Below are 23632 nucleotides of genomic sequence, written 5' to 3' on the forward strand. Positions count from 1 at the left end.
TTTAACGCTGCGGCTTTGCATTTGGCGCACTGCATTTCTATAATGCTGTTGATTGAATAAATTGTATACATCCATCAATTCCTGATGAAACCGTATGAGCGAGATTTCAATTTATTCTTGTCTCCTATAAGGTTGTCTCATTTACTTCGTTTTCTATTTATATATGTATGTATTATGAAAATGTGATAGCAAAATGTGTATATTGATGGTCATCTTGCGAGTAATAACCATTAACTACTCTCCATCGGGCTCTCATCATTAATTTTTCTCTTCACTTTTTTTTTTTTTTTTTTTGGGGGGGGGGGGGGTGATGGTGAATTATTGGGGGGATGATTGTACAGGCCACTCCCCCCCCCCCCACCTGAAATATTGGGGGGATATATCCCCCACCCCCCCCCCCCCCCCCCCGGGATCGACACCCATGGTGGCTACGGCAGGCAGCCAGTGAAAACGAACTCGTTTAATCAAATTATGGAAATGCAAGCACTACTTTAAACGAACATAACTTTGTTATTCCTAGCTCATTTTTCCTGATTGAGTTGTCATAATATAAGGGCAGAAACTCAACTTTCTAGAAATGTAATTTTCTCCTTGAAATTCAGATACCGTCCGCCAAATGACTTTTTGGTTTCCTCTCTTCAAATTCATGTTAATAACTCATGCGTGAAATATGCCTTATGAGTTGCATCAAATGAAAGAGGAGGATCTAAGCCTTACAAATATGTGTCATTTATCAATTGTAATTGTGATTAAGCTGATAAAACATTTATAATTCTCGGTTTCGTTTTTTCTGGGACGCACTGTATAGTTCAAGTTTTGTAACAATGTCTTTGGCTGTCAATATGATGTGAAGACTTTGAACAGCACCCAGGGCTTTTCCAATCCTGTTCTTTATGTCTTCTGCACATTTTCCTGATTGAGTGATGGTACCTCCCAGGTACCCACCTGTAGTAGTTTGGTTCCACCTATGCTGATGTTAATGTCTTTCTGCTGTTTGCTTTAACATTACATACAATAAGTGGTTTTGTTTTTCTTCATAAGAAAATGATCAGTATACATTTGATACAGGTTAATAATACTACCTCCAGTCTCCGTACTGGGTCAATAGCTCTTTCTTGAGAGGGATCGATATTTGTGCTGTCATCCATCACGATCGCCCGGTTGACCAACTTTAAAACGAGCATCTTCTTGGTCAAGTGTCCAAACAATAGAAGGTATTTGTATAGCTACAGAAAGGTCTTCACAACGGTTGTTGGTGACGCTTAGTCACTATCAACATAATAAATTGTTCTTCTTCTCCGGCTTCTTCTCCTAGTTTTTGGAATTTATCATCACAAACATGAACTACTCACCTCATATAAATACGAAAGTGTTATCTCTTACAATGGTGAAGCATTCGTTCACTTACGATAGAGTCGATGGTTCGAGAGTTCGGAAAGTTCTGATGTTGATCTCCTGGATGGATATTTCACAGATTCGAAATTGAGGAGACAGACAAAGTCTTATAGAGCAAGGGTTGGGGTTGTTGAATACTATGTATCCAAACGGTAAGACACCGTGTGAATTTGTTAGATTTCAAATAGGTGTGGGAGAAGATTTTAGACCCAAATGCGTAAGTGTTATTTCATATAACAATGAAGTATTCGTTCACCTACGACAATTCCATAAATTCGATGGTAAAGTAAAAATGACTCCTTCATCGATATACCTTACTGAAAAGGGTGCGCTCAAATTACTCAATCTACGAGATAAGGTGGGAGATATCGTTACAAGACATGAGAAAAATAGTGCCAGATTTCTGAACAGAGATGTTGCGATGTTTTTCATCTTTGACGGAGTTGTACCGACGACGCATGCAGACAACCGAAATACACCACGGTGTTCATCATCACAAGCACAGTGTTTGATAAAAAAAAAAAGGTATATATCCATGTACGCAACTTCATCAAAAAGGCAAGCTTCAGCATGGATAGGTATATACAAACATATAGGTGTCAGCTTCGAGACAATAGAGTTCAGGGAACTCGTCAGCCAAGGAAATGACCTCAAACAACAAATGTCTAGAGTAAAGAGCTGCAACCAGGAGGATGGCTGTTAGAGCTCCATGTGTTGCATCGAAGATAAAAGATACAACAGAGCCGCTCATTTCGGAGAAAAGAAAAGAAAAGACAGAGAAACAAGAGAAGACGTCTAGACTTCAAGAAGTCACGTGAGTCAAAAGCTTTTCTGAACCTATTTTTTCACACCATATATCACTCAAGATCACACTCACCTGACATTCTTACTTGTTTTAGTTACATATTAACATGTTTTTATATTTTCAATACACAAGGTTTTATCCTCAATTGTGCCTAAACATCACTGCAAACTTGATATCATACATATATCACAGTATATCGTAAAATATACTCAAAGCTCAAACTAATATATAAATACAATTTAGGATACAAGTTATTCATGGATCCGAATAATATATAAATATCATTTAGGGTACAAGATATTCATGGTTTTCAATTTTACACATCATGTAGTATTAATTTATGGATTATACATATCATTTAGGTTACAAGATATTCGTTGTTGTGAAATAAAGTATTTCGTCTTCTTCGTGCATGGCTGATCGTCAACGAAACGGAGTTATGTCGTTTGTCAACTCTGTTTGTTGCTACGGCAGGCAGCCAGTGAAAACGAATTCGTTTAATCAAATTATGGAAATGCAAGCATTACTTTAAACAAACAGAACTTTACTGATTAAGGTGTCATATGAAAGGGCAGAAATTAAACTTTCTAGAAATGGGATTTTCTCTTTGAAATTCAGATACCGCCAGCCAAATGACTTTTTGGTTTCCTCTCTTCAAATTGTTTTAATCACTCATGCGTGAAATATGCATCATATCAGTTGCATCAAATGAAAGATAAGGATCTAAGCTTTACAAATATGTGTCATTTATTAATAATAATTGTGATTAAGTTATGATAAAACATCGACAATTCTCTTTTTTTTCGTTGTTCTGGGACGCACTGTATATAAAAAATATAATTGTAATTGAAATACATAAACATACAATTTCAATCAGGTTACATCATATCCTATCTTTTTTATGACATTATGTAGGATTATTGTTTAATATGTATATATTTTTCTCGTTTGTTTCATTTATACATTAGACAACTACTCACCTCATACAGTATGGCTCCTTTACTTTGAAGTCCATCATCTCGACCATGTTCAACACTCAGCTCAACTAGCTTAAAAAACTCTGTGTCCTGACTGCCGGGGATGGTGTAAATGTCCTTGCTGAATTCAGCAGCATCGGGTGTTCGAGGCCTCTTCAGACCTTTGGGAAAGCTGGGGAGTTTGGGCACTTGATACGTCATCGGAAGTCTCCCAGTTCTAACATCATCTTTACCTCTAGGGACTGGAAATCTTACACCATTGGTCGGACTTTCCCACTGTGTTTTTGACGTTCGACGGTTGTAAAAATAGATGATGTTTCCCCATCCGAATACCCGCCATTCCACCCACCTTTCTTTCAAAAGGAGGCAGAGAAGCACTGATGCCAGATCCAGAGCAAGTTGTCTGGCTATCCGTCGACCATTCAGAAATCATCACCGAATGACTTCGAATCCCCCGTAAAATGTTTTGGTTTAATTCATTGTAAAGTGTTTTCTCCTAGAGGGTTATATCTTCCTGTTCTTTCTATATCGATGCAATAATAAATTACTCTTCCCTCTGTGTCCAAGTTGTAGCGAGAAGTTAGAGAAATGTGCACATTCTGAGGAAGAACGTTACATTACTGGCACATGGGTAACGGAAAAGATTAAGAAGGCAATGACTTTGGGATATCGGATTATTAAGACTATATAATTTTATGATTCAAAATACTCTGAACTGAGTGGATGTCAGCTTCTTTGGTACAACAGATCTATTCGTTCAAAATCTAAGCAATATTTTTATTTCCCATCCTGGTATGATAGAAATGTTTTGACCATTTCTGACTTATTCAACCCACCTCGATCTTCCTGGCAACAAGCTATTTGAGGAACTTGTTATAGATTTCAATATTCCTTCTACAGATAGAAGAAAGATTAATTTCTTGTTGAAGAATATCCCAAGAGAATGGATGGAGTAATTTGATAGTAGTTATAGCAGTGAGTATGGGGACGGCCGTAGGTTTTGTACACAAATATTTTCGTACTATTTCTAATTGACTCGTGTACATTAACTTTGACATAGTCTATTTTCGAGAAAAAAACGGACTTATAACACGCGTGTCTATGGGGTTTTGTTGAGGTCTTGACTTTTCGAATTTAATTAGGGATTTGTCATTTTGGACTTGTAAATTTTTTCGAAAAAAAACTGAATTATAACACGTGTGTCTATGGTAGTAAGACTTTATGAATATGACTTAGAGACTTTTCATTATCATCTAGACTCACAATTTTTTCGAGGAAAAAGTGACTTTTAACACTTGTGGTTATAAGTCACTTGTGACTCCCACGTCAAAAAATCAGAATGTTCATACTTTCATTAATCTCGACTTTATGTCCACACTTTCATCAATCTCGACTCTCATACTTTCACCAATCTCGACTCTCATACTTTCACCAATCTCGACTCCCATACTTTCACCAATCTCCACTCTCGACTCTATTTCATACTTTCAACATCTCGTGAAGATTTCGATGTTACTGCGCTCGCACATAATTCATCGGGTTACGATTCACATTTTCTTTTGAATTACGTTGAGTCCAATGCCATTCAGAACAAGGTGATTTTAAATAGTAAGAAGATACTTTCATTGACGGTCAATAATGTACATGTGATTGATTCGTTGAACTTTCTCTTAATGCCTTTGTCACACATTCCGTCTACCTTTGGTCTTACGGAACTCAAGAAGGGGTTTTTCCCTCATATGTTTAACACCAAGGAGAATCAATGTTATGTTGGACCGTTACCCGATGTAAAGTATTTCAGACCGTCTAAAATAAAATCCGCACAACGGGTGGAATTTGATAGGTGGTACACAACTCAAAAAGACAAACCATTTGATTTCCGTATTGTCGGAGCGATGTCGATATTCTGATGAAAGGATGCATGACAATGAGGAATATCTTCATGGATATTACAAATATTGATCCCTTTCATCAGATTACGATTGCATCGACATGTTCAGTAATTTTCCGTAAGATGTTTTTAGAGAAAGATACAATCGGTTTAATTCCTAATGGAGGGTACCGTTTGTCTGATAATCATTCTCTACTGTCTACTGTCATGGTTAACATGGTTAATTAACAAGGAACAGGTTGATATCAAACATGCTAGGAATGGAGGAGAGAAGAAAATCGGTCATTATAGCGTAGATGGGTATGACGAAGAAAATAAAACCATCTACGAGTTTCATGGATGTCTATGGCATGGATGCCCTCGATGTTACGTCCGTCGAGATACTCTCGTTCCTGGGAGTAAAAATACTGTTCAGGATGTGTACGGTACACATTACAGCGAGAATTCGATTTACGATCCATTGGGTATAAGATGGTTACCAAATGGGAATGTGATTTCAGAAAGGAAATTAATGAAAGTGATGAACTCAAAATGTTCACGGATCAGTTCACTAACATTGAACCTTTGAACCCTAGGAAAGCGTACTATGGTGGACGTACGAATGCTACGCAGTTACACAGGGAGGTAGAAGGGGATGATAAAATAAGATATGTGGATGTTTGTAGTCTATATCCATGGGTATGCAAATACCAAAACTTTCCCATCGGTCATCCAAAAGTTATAACCGAAAATTTCAAGTCTCCCACTGAATATTTTGGTTTGATTCAGTGTACAGTATCTCCTCCTAGAGGTTTATATCATCCTGTTCTTCCATATCGCTATAATAACAAATTACTCTTTCCTCTATGTCGTAGTTGTTGTGAAAAGAAGTTAGATAAATGTACACATTCTGAGGAAGAACGCCACATTACCGGTACATGGGTAACGGAAGAAATTAAGAAGGCACTTAGTTTAGGGTATCGTATTGTTAAGATTTTTGAGGTTTGGAATTTCAAAAAAAATTCACAATATGATGCCGAAGAACACACTGGAGGTCTGTTTACATACTTTATAAACACATTTCTCAAAGTCAAACAAGAGTCCAGTGGTTGGCCTTCTGATTGTATACCGACATCTGATCAAACGTTGGAATCCTCGGAAATAAAGGATGGACGTAGAGCGTATGTGGAGTCATACTTTGAACACGAAGGTGTACAACTCAATCCCGATAATATCAAAGTCAATACGGGAATGAGAACTGTAGCAAAGTTTTGTCTCAATTCGGTCTATTGTAAGTTCGGTCAAAGGAGTAACTTAACGCAGACAAAATACCTTACAAAAGCATCCGACTTTTTCGATATGTTGACTGATCAGACGATCATCATCATAGACGTTCATTTTGTGTCAGATCAGATGGTGCGTATCCAATACGATAATGTGGGTGACTTCATTGACATTCTTCCAAATACGAATGTTGTCATAGCTGCATTTACAACATGTTATGCACGTTTGAAACTCTATTCGTATTTGGAGGAATTACAACGTAATGTGTTATATTATGACACAGATTCCATCATCTATCTGGATGATGGAACCGTTCCCTGTGTACAGACGGGAAACTATCTTGGTGATATGACTGATGAACTTGAAAAGGATTTCGGTTCTGGAAGTTATATCACCAGGTTTGTCAGTGCTGGACCTAAACAATATAGTTATAAGGTATGGTCCAGTAAACAGCAAAAAGAGATTTCCGGTACAGTTAGTAAAGTAAAGTAAATTAGTAAAGTTAGAGGTATAACACTAAATTCTAGCAATGTGGACCAAATCAATTTTTCAAGTATTCTTCGCATGGTCCACAATCATGATGAAATCGATGTTGTACATAACAAAGAAAAAATTGCAAGGGATAAATTAGGACCAATTATTGTATCACGAAACGAATCGAAAACACATCGTTTCGTGTACGGTAAACGGATTCTCTTGGATGATCTAGATACCATTCCTTATGGCTTTTAATAATGAACTATCTTTCATGTTTTAATAGTCTTTTTCTTGATCTCATTTCATGAATACTGTTATTTCATCTCATTAACTTTTATACTGTTGTATTACATATTTGATTTTATATTTTGTAAATTTATCTTGTATATTTATGATTATACCTTGCGATCCTCATATACCTTGCAGTAAATACCTTGCAGTAAATAACTTAAGATTCTCATGTACCTTGCAGTGAATACCTTGCAGTAAATAACTTAAGATTCTCATGTACCTTGCAGTGAATACCTTGCAGTAAATAACTTAAGATTCTCATGTACCTTGCAGTGAATACCTTGCAGTGACTCGTTTCTCATATACCTTGCAGTGTATACTATTATTATAATAAACGTTATCAAAAACGGACAACTATGGAGTCAAAGCTTCTTTTGTAAAAGTCGTAAAGGTAGTAGTGAGAAAAGAACTATTGATGGAGAAAGAAAGTCATATACTCGTGAGAGAGTCGAATAGTCGAGATTGGTGAAAGTATGAAATAGAGTCGAGAGTGGAGATTGGTGAAAGTATGAAATAGAGTCGAGAGTGGAGATTGGTGAAAGTATGAAATAGAGTCGAGAGTGGAGACTGGTGAAAGTATGAAATAGAGTCGAGATTGATGAAAGTATGGAGTGGATGGATAAAAATGAAAGTATGAAATAAAGTCGAGAGTCGAGATTGGTGAAAGTATGGGAGTCGAGATTGGTGAAAGTATGAGAGTCGAGATTGGTGAAAGTATGAGAGTCGAGATTAATGAAAGTGTGGACATAAAGTCGAGATTAATGAAAGTATGAGCATTCTGATTTTTTGACGTGGGAGTCACAAGTGACTTATAACCACAAGTGTTAAAAGTCACTTTTTCCTCGAAAAAATTGTAAGTCTAGGTGATAATGAAAAGTCTCTAAGTCATATTCATAAAGTCTTACTACCATAGACACACGTGTTATAATTCAGTTTTTTTTTCGAAAAAATTTACAAGTCCAAAATGACAAATCCCTAATTAAATTCGAAAAGTCAAGACCTCAACAAAACCCCATAGACACGCGTGTTATAAGTCCGTTTTTTCTCGAAAATAGACTATGTCAAAGTTAATGTACACGAGTCAATTAGAAATAGTACGAAAATATTTGTGTACAAAACCTATGGCCGTCCCCATACTCACTGCTATAACTACTTTTGATGTTGACATTTTTGGTGTTCATGATACAGTTTTTAAATTACTGAGTTTTACAAAAGTTCCTAAGAATGTGTATAGCTTATTACTTGGTCCTCAAAGCCCTGATAAGAGATGCCTATTGGAATAACAGTTTACCAGTACCTCCTAACACTAACTGGGAAAAGGTCCATAATACAATTTTGTCTGCTCTATTGATAATAAAATTAGATCTTTTTATTTTAAAATTTTCCACAGAGCAATTGCTTTGAATGATTTTCTTTATAAGATAAAAAGGAAGAAATCACCTATTGTGCTCTATGTGACCACAGTGATTCGCCAAAAATGTGATTCCAATTTCAATATTTCTAATTTTGAAAAAGTATTTTGAGTTTGTGGTGATAAATTCATCTCATTTTTATTTTTACTGTTGAAATATCATATATACTGTTGTAAATTTAATGACAATCTTCCTAATTGTGTGTCCTTTAGATCCTTTGTGAAAAAAACAGAAGGAAATTGAATATCATTTAGCCAAGAAAAGAAACAAATTACCTATTCACTTTAAGAAATGGCGTTTTGATGTTTAGTATTCTTTTCTTCACGCTTTGTTAATACCCCTCCCTCTCTTTTGTATTTGTTTATTTTTGCAACCTCTCGACTACTGTACTCATGCAAAGAAAGTGTTACTTTTATGTATATTGCTGCCTTGTACATGCATTTCTGTATATACCATTTGTCTGCTTTTTAATTTTTATATTTCTTTGTTTATTTGTTTATTTTTAATTTTTATTCACTTTATCAAATCTTGTAAATATGTGATTCTCATTGTTTGCTTTAATAAAACACACAAAGAAAAAAAAGAAAAAGATTTTTGAAGTTAGGAATTAAAAAAAAAACTCAAAATACACCGTTGTGAAAAACAAGGGAGGTCTGTTAACAGAATATGTAAACACATTTCTCAAACTAAAACAAAAGTCAAGTGGTTGGCATGTTAATTTCAATTGCATGTTAGTTGCAATGAACCTGTTTCTAAACATAACAAAAGTCTGATCAGTCGGAGGAATCCTCGGAAATAAAAGAGGCACGTAGGACGTATGTGGAGTCATACTTTGAACACGAAGGTGTACGTCTCAATCCCGATAATATCAAAGTCAATAAGGGATTGAGAGCTGTTTCAAAGATGTTTAATTCGATCTACGGTAAGTTCGGTTAGATAAGTAACTTGCCGCAGACAGAATCACTGACCCATCCGTCTTCTTCGAAAAGATGACTGATCAGACGATAATCATCAAATATATCCATTTTGTATCAGATCAGATGATCGGTATCCAATACGACTCTGAAGAGTCCTTCATTGACATTCTTTCAAATACGAATGTTGTCATTGCTGCATTTACAACTGATTGTTATGCACGTTTAAAAATATATTCTTATTATCTATTTTGACGATGGAAATGTTCCTAGTGCACCGATGGGAAACTATCTTGGTGATATGACTGATGAACTTGAAAAGGATTTCGGTTCTGGAAGTTATATCACCAGGTTTGTCAATGCCGGACCAAAACAATACAGTTATCAGGTGTGGTCCACCAAACAACAGAAAGAGGCTCCTGGTACGTGTAAAGTCAGATGGATAATAGTATTTTTGTTTATTTGTAAAGCGCTTAGAGACATTTGTATTAAGCGCTATATAAAAATTAAATATTATTATTATTATAACGTTAAATTGTAGAAATGTTGAACGAATCAATTCATCGAGTATTCTTCATATGGTAAATATGATGAAGTCAATGTTGTCCAAGCAAAAAACAAATTCCAAGGAATACATCAGGATCAATTGTATCACGAAACGAAACGAAAACGCATCGTTTCGTGTACGATAAACGTAATCTTATAATGACCTCCGTTTGACGTTCTTAACAGGGTTTCTCTGACTTGTCAATGATCTCATTTTGTAAATACCGTTATTTGACATGATTAACTTTTGTATTGTTATATATTTGATATTATGCTTTGTAAATTTATGTTATATATTCATGATTATGTCATAAAATAAATACTTTACGTTTCTCGTAATTTTGATATTAAACGTTATCAAACAAACAACTATTTGGTCAAAATTTCTATTGTAAACGTCGTAAAGTTAATTGACTGTTGATGGAGAAAGAAAGTCAGAGAGTCATGAGAGAGTAATTTATGATGAAAGTATGAGAGTCGTAATGGTGAAACGTATGGAAGGAAAGCATGAAAAGGGAGTCAAAGAGCCATTTTGGTGAAAGTATAAAACAAGAGTCTAAGAGTTGTGATGGAGAAAGTATGGGAACGAGTCGTAACGATAAAAAATATAAAACGAGAGACTTAGATTCAGGGAGTCGTGATGCTGAAAATATGGAAAAAAAGAGTCGAAAACCCACCAAAAAAAAACACGTGTTAACAGTCTCTTTTTTCTCGAAAAAATTGTAAGTCCAGAGGATAATGAAAGATCTCTAAGGAAATTCAAAGGCAACACGACCACCATCACTATCACTGCTACCACAACCACCATCATCACTATCACTGCTGCCACCCCCACCATCACTATTATCACTGTTGCCACCACCACCATCACTATCATCACTATTATCACTACCACCACCACCATCATCACAACTGCTACCATCACCATCACAATCATCAATATCCCTGCTACCCCCACCCCCCCCCCCCCATCACCATAATCACTATCACTACCACCACCATCATCCACTATCACTGCTACCACATCCACCAGTCATCATCACTATTACTGCTACCCCCACCACCACCATCACTATCACTGCTACCACCACCACCATCACCATCACTGCTGCCATCCCCACCATCACTATTATCACTGCTGCCACCACCATCACCACCACCATCATCGTCACTATCACTGCCGCCACTACCACCACCATAATCACTATCACTGCTGCCATCACCACCATCACTGCTACCACCACCATCATCGTCACTATCACTGCTGCCACCACCACCACCATAATCACTATCACTGCTGCCACCACAAGCAAATCACTGCTACCAACACCATCATCATAATCACAATCATAATCAAAATCACAGGCATCATCAGGGGCGGCGATTTCTTTTCATGACCGGGGGGGGGGGGGACGAAATGCGAGGAACGAGGGAGGAGTGACGTAATGAGCCAAAACGTTTTTTTGGGGGGAGGGGAGAAAAAAATCGGCATCATCATCGCTCTTGCATGTTATATGCAGGCCCTGCGGAACCGTTTTTGAAAGTTGGAGGGGGGGGGGGGGGGGGATAAAGTATTTGCGATCAGATAGAGGAAAGCAATTAAGTTGGGTGTAACTTTGGCGTGGGGTCCAGGGGCAAAGCCCCAGCGGGGGTCAAGGGTCGGAGCTCAGAGTTTTTAGGCAATTAGTAAGGGTCAGATGTGCATATTTTGATACCTTATTTGTGACACTTGCATGCAGGTCACTAATCATACTGGGGTCCAGGGGGCAAAGCCCCCAGAAGCTCAGCAGTTTTAGGCATTTAATTACAATCAGATGAGCATCCAGGGGTCGCCTTATAGGGCCCTTGGTGGGGTTTGGGGGCGGAGCCCCCGCAAGCTCAGGGTTTTAGGCTTTTGAATATGGTCAGATGACCATCCAGAGGCCCGCTTAGGGCCCTGGTGGGGTCCAGGAGGCGAAGCCCCCGGAAGCTCAGGTGTTTCAGGAATTTAATTATGGTCAGCTGAGTAACCAGGGACAAGCCTTAGGGCCCTTAGTGGGTACAGGGGGCAGAGCCCCCGGAAGCTTGGGGAAAATCATGCCATTTCAGTAACATTTGTAAATTAGTAACTGGTATCGAATTAGAAATAAACCACGTTTGAATTTTATCGGGGGGGGGGGGGGGGGGGGACTGCCCAAAGCACGAGAGAGTGAGCATAGTGAACGAGAGGGGTCAAGGTAAATTATATTCCTTAGCAAAACTATAATATGAAAACAAACAAAATACCTGTTTCACACTTCACTTTACTACAATATTAATTGTACATTTTGAAGGATATAATGCGAGGGAGCATAGCTCACGAGCCAGAAGATTTTTGCATTTTTATTTGTCTAAACTCTGCACTCTTGGGCCTTCCAAAGCCTAATAGTGTGTTGCAGTCTTTAGTCAGTATTTGCTGTACATTATTTTTGTGTACTTTTTCAAATTTTCCGGGGGGGACGTGTCCCCCCCATCCCCCCGGGATCGTCGCCCCTGGGCGTCATTAAATGAATATCATCATATTAAAATTATCACTATTAATATCACCATTCTCAGCCTGCTTTACCAAAAGCACAGACACCAATCCTAAGAACTATAAAAACCGTTTAATTTATAATGAGAATTTAAACACAAATATTAATCACATTGATGAAGTTGTATAAGGAAATATTCACTTTAATATTATACCAATGAAACTATCTTTTTTTTTATACAAACACAATACAAAACTTACAGGAACAAATTTTCTGCAATAACATTGCTTAAAAGATAAAGAAAACTAACTACCAATCTGTACTAGGATTTAATCTCTCATTTTCCATCTTGATTATAATCATTTCATATAATTTCACAAATGTAACAAGGATGATATATGTTTAAAAATGTACATTAAAACAAGAAAATAAACAACCGAATAAAACATCCAATCTCAATCTTTCTTCATTTCTTTCATTCCTTGCTTTTCATTCTGTGTACCGTAGAGCATGTCAACATTAGGTGATATATCTGGTGTAGGTACAAAGGTTGTAATTGGTCTTTATAGACAGGTCAAAATTTAGTGTTTGGATTCACTTCTCTGAAGCAGGTATGACTGGCGATGGTGATCCAGAATGAATCTGTCAGTGCCTGGCTGTATATAATACATATGCACTAAAAATCCGACATTTATTCTTGATTAAAAAACAATCATAAATAATAAAATGTGCATAATTTTCATTTCCTGGATTCAAGACAAAAACTGGTGAATCCATTGTGCAAACATGGATAATCTTTAAAAGAAAACATGAATGTCTGTGTCTCTGATTTGCACAAGCTTCATTTAAGACATGATTAATCTCTCTATAATAAATTTCTACATGATACTAATAATAATATTTCACAAATCATTGAATGTCAAAATGGTCATATTGCGCATTATGACCATGTAACCAAAGAAAGATTGCTTCATTCTGGGTAAAACTTATTCCCAAAATGCTCAACATAATAATTACTTGACTTTCTACTCATCAGCTTGTAACTGGTATGATTTCATGACAAAATCAAACTTTTATACCATAGGTTTTAAAACAAGGTCAAATGAACAATTTTACACATAATGTGTGTTGAGATCTGGGGGTTTAATTTCTTAATCGGTTAATGGCTTTCTTCCACTCGGCAAACAATCAGTCATCTACATTCAAAAGGTCATCTCACAACTATTGAAGGAACAGCTGAAAGAAAAGAGGCTATAACCAAACTACTGATTTAACATAGCAGGACTCAATTTTTTGAACGACTTAAATTATTTGGCAATGGTCATGAAAATCATGAACCTTAAAAGCAATTTCATACCTAATTTTCCCATACCAAAATATTATCAAAGATGTTTGAATTTTTACACAGTCATTGGGTGACCAAATAAAGAAAGGATACTTTGCGTGCAATCCATCCTTGGCCAACAAACATTAATACATTTTTGTCAGAATCCATATTCGATAATACTGTGCTCAACAGAACAAAGGTGAAAATTATTTTTAAAAGGTGGAATTAGTATTTATGCTGGCTAGTCATTTACCCACTCCTCATTCCATGCACATTTGTTTGGGGGTGATTATGAACCTCCACTCAGGCATACATACTACCTCCAAATATATCCACATCACAAATTGGGGGAAAAGATCATTTGCATACTCTAGTCCTAAATTATGGAATGGCCTTCCTGAAGACATCAAAAAATGTTTATCCTCTGATTCTTTCAAAACTCATCTCAAAACATTTCTTTTCAAGTCTAGATCTTTTTTTCCTGTTTACACGCGCCTTGAGCACTCCACAGAGTGGATTTGGCGCGATATATGTTACATTATTATTATTATTATTATTAAATTATTCAAAAATAATATTACATTATCTTGGAAATCATTTGTTGAGATTACAAAATAATCATAAACCTTTCAAGTCTAGTGGCAAGCTTCTGGAGCTATTTTGTAGCACTGTACATTCTTAAAACAAACCAATGTATCTTTTATAAAAAAAAAAAAGATTTTACAAATTAGTCTCCTTCCCCCCCCCCCCCCCTCGCTGTTAGCTTTCTTAAAAATAAAATGCGCCTTTCTTTATTATTTATATTCCAATCTTTGAAGGCAAGGGTATCAATATCTATACTATGAAGAAATCAATAGCATCACTTCAGTCTTCTGCGGAATGTGAAATAACTAGTTATGAACAGATGTTTCAAGGTAAATTGTCTTTACTGTTTTTTTCGTTTTAAAGATTATAAGAAAACTAGTATATGGCCTTTGTGTTATTGGCCTTCAGTTCAAAACAATTTCCCACCAAACAAGTAATTATAAAGGTGTGTTACATCAAAACAATTTCCCACCATACAAGTAATTATAAACTAGGTGTGTTACATCTTGTTTGTCAACCTTCTTTTCTCTCTTCCCATCATTGCACTTTCCTTTTCAAAATATTTTCCAAAAAAGAAATAAAAACAATTGACCTTTCATTTTATACATCGTTGTCATGGTTAACTGATGTATTATCTTTTCAGCAATACAATTAAAACAGTGACCAAAACAATGATTTTTGCGCCCTTCAGCCAGGCTTACATTAATACTGTTATTCTGAATGCACTACAGTAGCAAGTACAGGTGTGGTGGGCATACATCAAGTATGTTGCAAAAAGTATTAAATGTCACAATCCAGAAACATATTTTATCAAAGTCAATCAAGAGTCATACTTTTAGTAGTTTTCATCAAATAATGCAATTTGTTAGCAATGATGAGTTAATGAAACAGGGCTGTGATCTAACTTTGTGAAGAATATGAATTAGGAAATACCTTGCATATGTTATCACACAATCTGATTACCTTCAGAAAGTCTACAAAGATATAAAAATGAACTTAAATTAAATGGGCCAAAGGATTACTGTTTTTCATGTTATATAATATAGTTTTAGTTATAACTTAGACCCGTATAGCATTACCTGCTACTTTGGTAGCAATGTCATATATAATAACACAGATACAGGGACACACAAGGACACCACACAGTCACATATAAATAGATATTAACGGTGAATTCTTATTGGTTAAAGAGCAAGATTCATTTTACCTTAGGAATTCATTTGGATATATATATAATATATATATATATATATATATATATATACAACGTCTCTCTCTCTCTGCTATATACACACTGTCATAACTTATGTCACTATGTTGCTGTCACAAAATTTCAGTAGCTGACTCTACCATTAAGACTCCCCCATTGTTCTATAAGTACGATTCAATTTCAAAATATCTTGGCATTCTAGAAAGCTTGTGAGGCTCGTTGTTGAAATCTGTTGCACCTAAAATAGGTGTGCTTTTTCTACGAAGTTCTTTCTCTTTCCTCTGTTTGTCTGTTTCTGTTGGATGTAACCTTGCAATAGATGCTTGGACTGAGCTTAGGAGGTTGGGGCTGCTTGTAGTGCTCCGGTGACGCTCAGACTCTAACCAGGATTTGATGTCTTGAGGTTTAGAGGTGGATTTCAAGTTCTCTTTACCAAATGGCTTGAGTCTTTCCACAGCACTGACTTTCTTAGATTCTTCACTAGCAAGGTGCTCACTGATAGCTTTCTGAAGGTCCTTACCACCCCCTACAGTATGTCTCCTACGCCTCTTCTCCCTGTTCTTCTCCTTGACGGACGTAGTGTCTTTGGCAGATCCTCTACGGGTCTTGGAGATCTCCTGGGCATTGTTGGCGATGTTATCACGGAGGGACGTTGGAGTAGTTTCTCTCTTCTCCATCGTGAGGATGACTTCAATACGACTGCACTTCTTAGGAGAATGAGATGTAGACTTGGCCATCTTGGACTTAGCAGATGATTTGACGATGTCCTTCGATCTTACGGGAGAGCTGGTGCTAGAGCCTGATCCTGAGGAAGCAGGAGATTCTAGTCTCCGTCGCAGGACATCAGACCTGTCTACAGAGTTACTCCTATAATGAATGCCCCTGGGTTCATCAGCTTGATGATGATGGGTGTCACTCACAAGACTAGTAGGACGGGAGGTGTCATCTTCACTCTCATGCTGTAACACTCGCTGTAACCGCTCTTCAAATGTGGCTTTCATAGACTGAACAAAGTCACTTTCATCAATGTGCAAGGAAGCAAATGAGTCAGTAGACGATTGCTTCTTGGTTGATTCTTCTTTAGCTACAGTGTTAGCCTTGAATGCATTGTTATTATTAGAGGATTTTGATTGATCCCTACCTGAAGGCTTTTCAAGAGAGTGTTTCCGACTAGCAGAAGGGCTCTTCATACCTTTACTTGTATAGTCCATGATCTTATTAGATACAGCTGCTAGCTCACTTAGGTAATCTTGTGACTTGAATAACTCTTCTATGTTTGTATTGTCTTCTTTCTCTAAGTCACGTAGCGCCTCAGCATGCTGGCGCTCTATTCGCTCACGCTCTTTGGAATAGTCTGACTGCACCCAGCTGTCTCTCTTTGATGTTGCATTGGTAAGAGATTTCAGCTCCTGCTCTAGATTCAATGGAGGATTACTCTCTGAGGAGTCAGATAGTTTTCTACCCCGTGTTGAACCAAACTGGAAATTCTGATAGTAAGATCGTTGATAAGATCGATTGCTAGAACCAAAGAGAGAGCCTTGAAACATAGCCTCCATTTCCTTGGGGCTCTCATCACTCCCGCAGCTTGATTTGGAATCAACGGAACCCTGAGAGTTCTGACGCAGTACCACCTTACCGGTGCTATCATCCTTTCTAAGTCCAGCCGCGTGTAACGACCTCTCATCACCCACATCTATCGTGATTGGTTGCTGTCCAACTGTAAGACGCAATGACTCTTGATCATGTAGTTTGATAGTATGTAGCTGAGGTGGCTCTGGACTAGGTCTTCTATACTTGACTTCACTCGTGTCCACCTTCTCAGGAGAGAAAGGTTTGTTGGGTGTCTTTAGCTTCCTTTGAGCAGCAGAGTTCACAGAGAGAATCAGGTCTTTAGAAGAGAACAGACCACCAGCATCACGGCGGATATCTTCTGCAAAGAGAAATGTCACAGGATATTAATAATGACATACAGGGTTGAAATCCTCCATCTACCCATCACAAATGAGAATACAAAGTATGTACACCCCCAACAGAATGAGTGTCAGCTAAAGACATGACACAATGTAGGTAGTAAGGTGTAAAACAATTTGCAACTGCCTTCCCCATCCACATTTTTATTTTGAGGTAACACTATTTGCTTAACCCTTCCAGTGCAATCAATAATCTTAATCACTAAAATTTGGAATTGACACTACTAATTTAAAAGCAGGAAAAAATGTTTTCCTAATTGAAATTGAAAATGACTTGACTGTGAAGCGACATATCACCAAATGTACACAAAAAGATGATCCATAATCAAAAATTTAAAATTTAAAAACATATTGTGAAATCATACTTGTGGTACATGTCTGTAAACTTGGATGTACTGTACTGGAGGAAAGAATTATGTTGAGAGTTGAGTGCAGTCTTACCCATTGAAGATGTTTTAAGTGGACCAGTCTTATCCATCTCATTCTCTTCCTCCTCTTCACCTCCGTCTTGTTCATCTTCTCCTTTCCTCCTAGACGGACTCTTCTTCTTCTCCCAGCTGTTCAACCTCACCGCATCACTAGGGACATCCTGCTGACTCTCTACATCATCACTGAAGAACCAATCACAGTGAAGGATCAAGCTCTCTACTATCTTACACTGGTCAGACATGTCTGTTACCATGGTAACCATGCTATCGTCTCCAGAGCGTACCAGGGTAGGACCGAAGACGATGGCAAGGTTACGGACTTCCATGCGGTTCACATCTGCGTTGGCTGCAACTCCTATCAAACAGAAAAAGGATGAATTGGTTTAATACACTTCAACTTTATATAATCATAAATCTTGTTCATTTCCATACAGTTGGGATAGATGCATATCAGCTGGCAATTCAGTTCTAGGGTTATAATGATGAACTCAACATGTATGATACACTCATTTAAAATATTGTACATAATATGATTGTGCAACACCTGCTCTGGTGACAATTCTGAGAAGACAATGTCTCAAACTGCTCTAATTTCAACCATGAACCATAAACTACTTGTTAACCCAACACTATTCCTATGCCTACACTGAAGTCCAATCACACCAATAACCCTACATCAAATGATATATCTCAGACAAAATCATGACTAGAGCAGGAGCTCATCCAATAATACACCATCTAAGGACCAAAGAAGACTAACCTTTGAGATGGTTGGCAAGGTATTTGAAGGACTCATAATGGTGATCTGGTAGATTATGGATCTGTCTACGTAGAGCCCACATCCTCTCTGAAGGTTCTTCCATACGATTAGCTGCAATGAAATCCTTGTACTGGTTGTTGGGTACCATTGGATTGGGTAGCTTACGGAAGAATAGCTTCATTAAACTACTGATCACATTCACATCCTGCCAGCGCTGCGATTTGGAGAAAAGGTAGAACATTATTAATAAATTACCATACGCGAAATCTCAATTACCCACACAAGAATGACATTTTTTAATAATAAAGTTCTTTATATTTAAAAGAATCTCTTCTCTTGAAGCCCTTCCAAGAGAGCTTCCTTATATGCTTCTATTAAACAGGAAGTGTTATAAATCAACAAATAAAAACACTGAGGAGTACACATGCCATGGACAACGAATGAACTTCTTATAGAATCACTGTCAGTAGGTACAACTTTTCAACCCCTCAATGGTTCTATGAAATCTAAAGAATTTTTTGAAAAAATGATTTATACAGACTTTGCAATTGACCTAAATTACTGTGAGCACAGCAAAAATACTGAAAGCCTATCTGCACTAGCTTGGCCAGGAGGGATTAGACCTCCCTGCGTGTCACTGACAGGTGGTTATCTCATCAAATCAGCTCTCACTTAACATAAGAAAGAGGGCATCATGAGGGATCATCGGGTACCGCATTGTTTGATATATAGAGGGCGCAAGTAGCTAAAAAGTAGTGCAGTGGGGCTATATCGGTTGACTTTGGCGATCATGCTTTTCCACAACCTTCGGCTCCTAGCCTTCTGTATTAGTACCACTCCCAGTTCTTTCACTCCTCTCTCTTCCAACAATTTCTGCAGACTGTCCATCCAAAGTATCCTCCTTCTTCCCCTACTCTTTCTTCCCACAATTTTCCCTGTCAAAGCAAGATTCTCTAGGCCTTCTTTACGTGTAATGTGACCCATGAACTTCAACTTCACACGATGTTATATTGCTAATAAACTATTAAGCTTCTCAGATCTTACCTCATCAGTCAGATCAATCTCATCTACTCCTTTCTTGAGTTCTTCTTTGAGATATGAGATACCTCCGCTGTTCCCAGGTACTCTGTAGATCCCTACATAGTCCATCCCTTTAGCTTCTATGATGGAGCAGCAGATCTCAACAACCATCGGTACAAGCTGAGAAGAGACAACAATTATAATAATTATAATAATAATAATAATAATAGTAATAATAATAATAATAATAATAATAAATTCTTATAAAGCACACTTATCTAATAACTTACTCAAGGCGCTATACAAAACAAAATACACAAATCTCTCTCCAGAATTTTAACATAATATCATTGGTAACTCTGAGTAAATAAAACCGTTTTTAACATGTTTCTGAAAGGTTTCTATGCATTGAATGTTTTGAATGGCACTTGGCACAATAAGATATGCACACATCATAAACCTACAAACAATCAATTTTAGCCCCCCCCCCCCCTCCCCTTCTTTCATCAAACTTTTCAAAGCTGCTGTGATTTTGTTTAAATATTTTATTATATCAATTTTTTTCTGATACAAGCAAAGCAAGTCACTATATTCAACTGTTTCATTTCAATTTCCTTTTTTGTTACCTTAAGCTTTCATTATATTTAGACATGCAACTTGCCTTTATCTATATGTAGCCAACCCCCCTGCCCCAATGCCTCTTCCTATCAATTTACATGCAGATTTATATGTAACATCATTACCTCATTGGACTGTGATGCGGCACATTCATCCAGAGGAACTCCAAACGTAGCATTGCCGATCATCTGATCATCCAAAGGGTAAGCAAAGCCCCCAGTCCGCCCTCGACCACGGATGTGTCTCTTCATACGATCAGCAAAGCTCTGGCTTGCTTTGGCCTTGGCAAGCATCTCCTCTGTACACAAGCAACAAGAAATCAAGCAATGAAAACTCAACTGAAGAATTCCATACAGCCACAAGATTAAAACAACTAAGCTAATGATGTTATTTGGAGATATTTACTGCTTTTGATGATAACAACATTTGTTTTCTCCAGAAATGAGTATTCATGTATCACTCCTTTGTTTTCAGTCATTATACAGCGTAAATGTATTTATTAACACATGAATTATAAGTTCTCTAGAAAACCCCAAATTTGTTGAATAAGATTATGGGGAAAGTCCACCTTAATATTAGTTTGTGTTTAATAAAAGCAGAAAAATTAGTGAAACAATATAGTGAAAGTTTGAGGATATCTGATTAATTTTTTTTAAATTGTCATCAGTGAAGCACAAATTGGTAACGCTGTGACATATCTTGTGATCTCCTCTCCAGTTTGCTCTGTACAGAAAATTTGATAAACTTTCATTTTCTTAATTATTGATGACGGAACAGACTTGTTTCATACGTGGGTTGTATAAAGACATATTTGCAATAATTAAATTAACAGTGAATGTATGATTGAAATTGTTGTTAAGAGAAAATATACATTTTGGAAGTTTTTTAGTCCAGGGCGTTTTGGAGGGGACCTTGCAAGATATTGCCAATTTGTGTTTAATTGATCAAATCTTCAAATATTCATAACTCTCTTATTTTTAATCAGATTTTGCTCAAACTATCACTGACCTGTTTCTCTCAATTTTCTGCTTCTATGAAAACCAACTTAATATCAGGATGGACTTCCCCTTTAAATAAAATCAACTTGCGAGAATTGATTATAATGCAAGTTGAAAGACAAAACATGCCTTTTTATCTGAATAATTCCACTACCAGCTTTAGCAGGTGTACCATCCAATTATACAATTCCCAATAGGTTGGAACAATGATTACCAAGAAGCCATTAAAATTACGTCAAACCTGCTTTAGTGACAGGTCACCTGTCTACAAAGGCCACATTTGTTGTTTCCCTTGAAAAAGGTTTCTCGTTAAGTCATGTTCTAAAGGAACCTGTCTACAAAGGCCACTTTTTGTGTTTCCCTTGGACAGTCGCTATAGACAGGTTTGACTGTATATCTACTTGTTTTCCTTTGCAAGCTGTGATAAGATTTAGTCCATAACAGGCAGTGTACACTACTGCTTGAGTGTTTGAGTGCTAACCTTTAGCTGTTGGTCTTGGTTTAGGTTGTGTTCCTGGTGAAGTGACCGACTTGAAGAACTTCTTCCTATAGGAGCTTGGTGATGGGACCTTGACCTGATGATGGCCAGGCTGGGTCTCACCCTTGCTTGACTTGTCTAAGAGCTGCAGTAAGTTGTTCTCTTTCTCCTGTTCATGAAAAATAACAAATCAAAATGAGTTTAGGATATCAATTTGACCAAGATATCTCAACTTGACCAAGATATCTCAACTTGACCAAGATATCTCAGCTTGACCAAGATATCTCAACTTGACCATGCTATTTCAAAAGAGCCTCGGTGGTATCTAATTTGTTTCTTGAACTGTTTATACCACTCAAGTCTCTTTCCAAAATATTTATCATGCAGTCCAATGTGGACAAGTTCTGCTCACACACAAATACATTATGTATACTCTGCATGTACATGTATATACATGTAGCTTAAAAATATGGTTGTCATGTTGCTACTGCTCTGAAGGTTCCATCTGATGACCTTTCATGTAAAATGCTGCCTACACACATCCTCATTCAGGTAACCCTACATTGGAGAATATAGGAGCAATAATACTCTTCTGAAAAAGATTCCATAATGCAACTTGTTTCAAAGCAGTCCAAAGAAAATCAACAATACCATGTTGTCTGTATCTGTATGGTTTGATCAGCAAAATGTCTTCTTCAGACACATCCACGCTAATGTCACTGTTTATTCTCTCCATAAAGTCTCCCTACATTATCATCCTCAAAGTTATACATGTACGATCAAATCACAGGATAGAAGATTTCTCAAAGTTCTATGACCAGATCAGTGGCAAGAATATTCCTCAAAGTTCTATGACCAGATCACTGGCTATAAGATTCCTCAGATTCAGCTAGGAGGCAGAGCCCTGATAAACAGCAGTCTATGCTCATCTTGATCAGCGGATGTTTGTAATGAGTCAAAGTGATCAACAAGCAAGGGAGTCTAGCTGGCCTATGGCCATGTCATGGATTGAATTGTTCAAATAGTAAAGAGATCGCATGTATCAGGTCACACATGTATAGGCCTCATCACCTTCATTAGTATCATGGTATGTGACATTCAAACTCATAATGAGTCTGGACACTTAATCCAAGGGAACACTTTATGATGCACACCAACACCATGATATTCAACGTATCGTAATAGTCTGGATGCACACCAAGGGAACACTTTAACCAACACCATGGTGTTCAACGTATCATAATGAGCCTGGACACGTTATGATGCACACCAAGGGAACACTTTATGCACACCAACACCATGGTGTTCAACGTATCATAATGTGACTGAACATAGGAGTCTGACAAGCACTTTACACCATCCCTCTCTCTATCATGGTGTACATGTATCTGACATTCAACACAAAAATGAATCTGGACACATGATGACACAACTGAGCACTGTACAATCTATACAGCAGTCTAACAGAACACAAACAAATACAAATGGAATGGGTAGTAGGGCACTTTACAACAACTCACTATTGAAGTATTGTGATATTTACAATATAATGAGTGTGGACACATGACAAAGGAGATCAAGGGGCACTTCAGGATAGGAATACCCCTTCTTGTTATAGTATGTAACAGATAACACTGCTCATAACTCTGTGTCTGGACATGGCAGAGAGTTGGTATTAGAACATCCACCCCCCCCCCCCTTTCCCCTTCCATGGGAATCTTTGGTATGGCACAGTCATTCATCATTTACATAACAAAATGAGTCAGGAAATAAAC

At 37.3% G+C, this 23632-nt stretch overlaps 1 protein-coding gene and 1 long non-coding RNA gene across 7 annotated transcripts in view; one reads left to right on the forward strand and one right to left on the reverse strand.

Moving 5' to 3' along the window:
• Positions 1–1241: 1241 nt before the first annotated feature.
• Positions 1242–4344, forward strand: LOC115925939. Its single transcript, XR_004064874.1, has 2 exons — positions 1242–2209; positions 3169–4344. It is a non-coding gene; the product is annotated as an uncharacterized LOC115925939 (long non-coding RNA).
• An 11035-nt stretch (positions 4345–15379) lies between these two features.
• Positions 15380–23632, reverse strand: part of LOC593167 (rho GTPase-activating protein 21) — a 91499-nt gene continuing 83246 nt past the window's right edge. For all 6 annotated transcript variants that reach the window (XM_030989981.1, XM_792658.5, XM_011677931.2 and 3 more), the window contains 6 exons: positions 21861–22026; positions 20507–20679; positions 19788–19943; positions 18744–18957; positions 17997–18338; positions 15380–17515 (listed from right to left, as the gene is read on the reverse strand). In XM_030989981.1, the coding sequence (XP_030845841.1) occupies positions 15747–17515; positions 17997–18338; positions 18744–18957; positions 19788–19943; positions 20507–20679; positions 21861–22026 (2820 nt within the window). In that variant the 3' untranslated portion in view covers positions 15380–15746. The remainder of the gene's footprint in view (positions 17516–17996; positions 18339–18743; positions 18958–19787; positions 19944–20506; positions 20680–21860; positions 22027–23632) is intronic.

This window comes from Strongylocentrotus purpuratus, unplaced genomic scaffold (genome assembly GCF_000002235.5).
Source record: "Strongylocentrotus purpuratus isolate Spur 01 unplaced genomic scaffold, Spur_5.0 spur5_scaffold_19, whole genome shotgun sequence".
Classification (NCBI taxonomy): domain Eukaryota; kingdom Metazoa; phylum Echinodermata; class Echinoidea; order Camarodonta; family Strongylocentrotidae; genus Strongylocentrotus; species Strongylocentrotus purpuratus.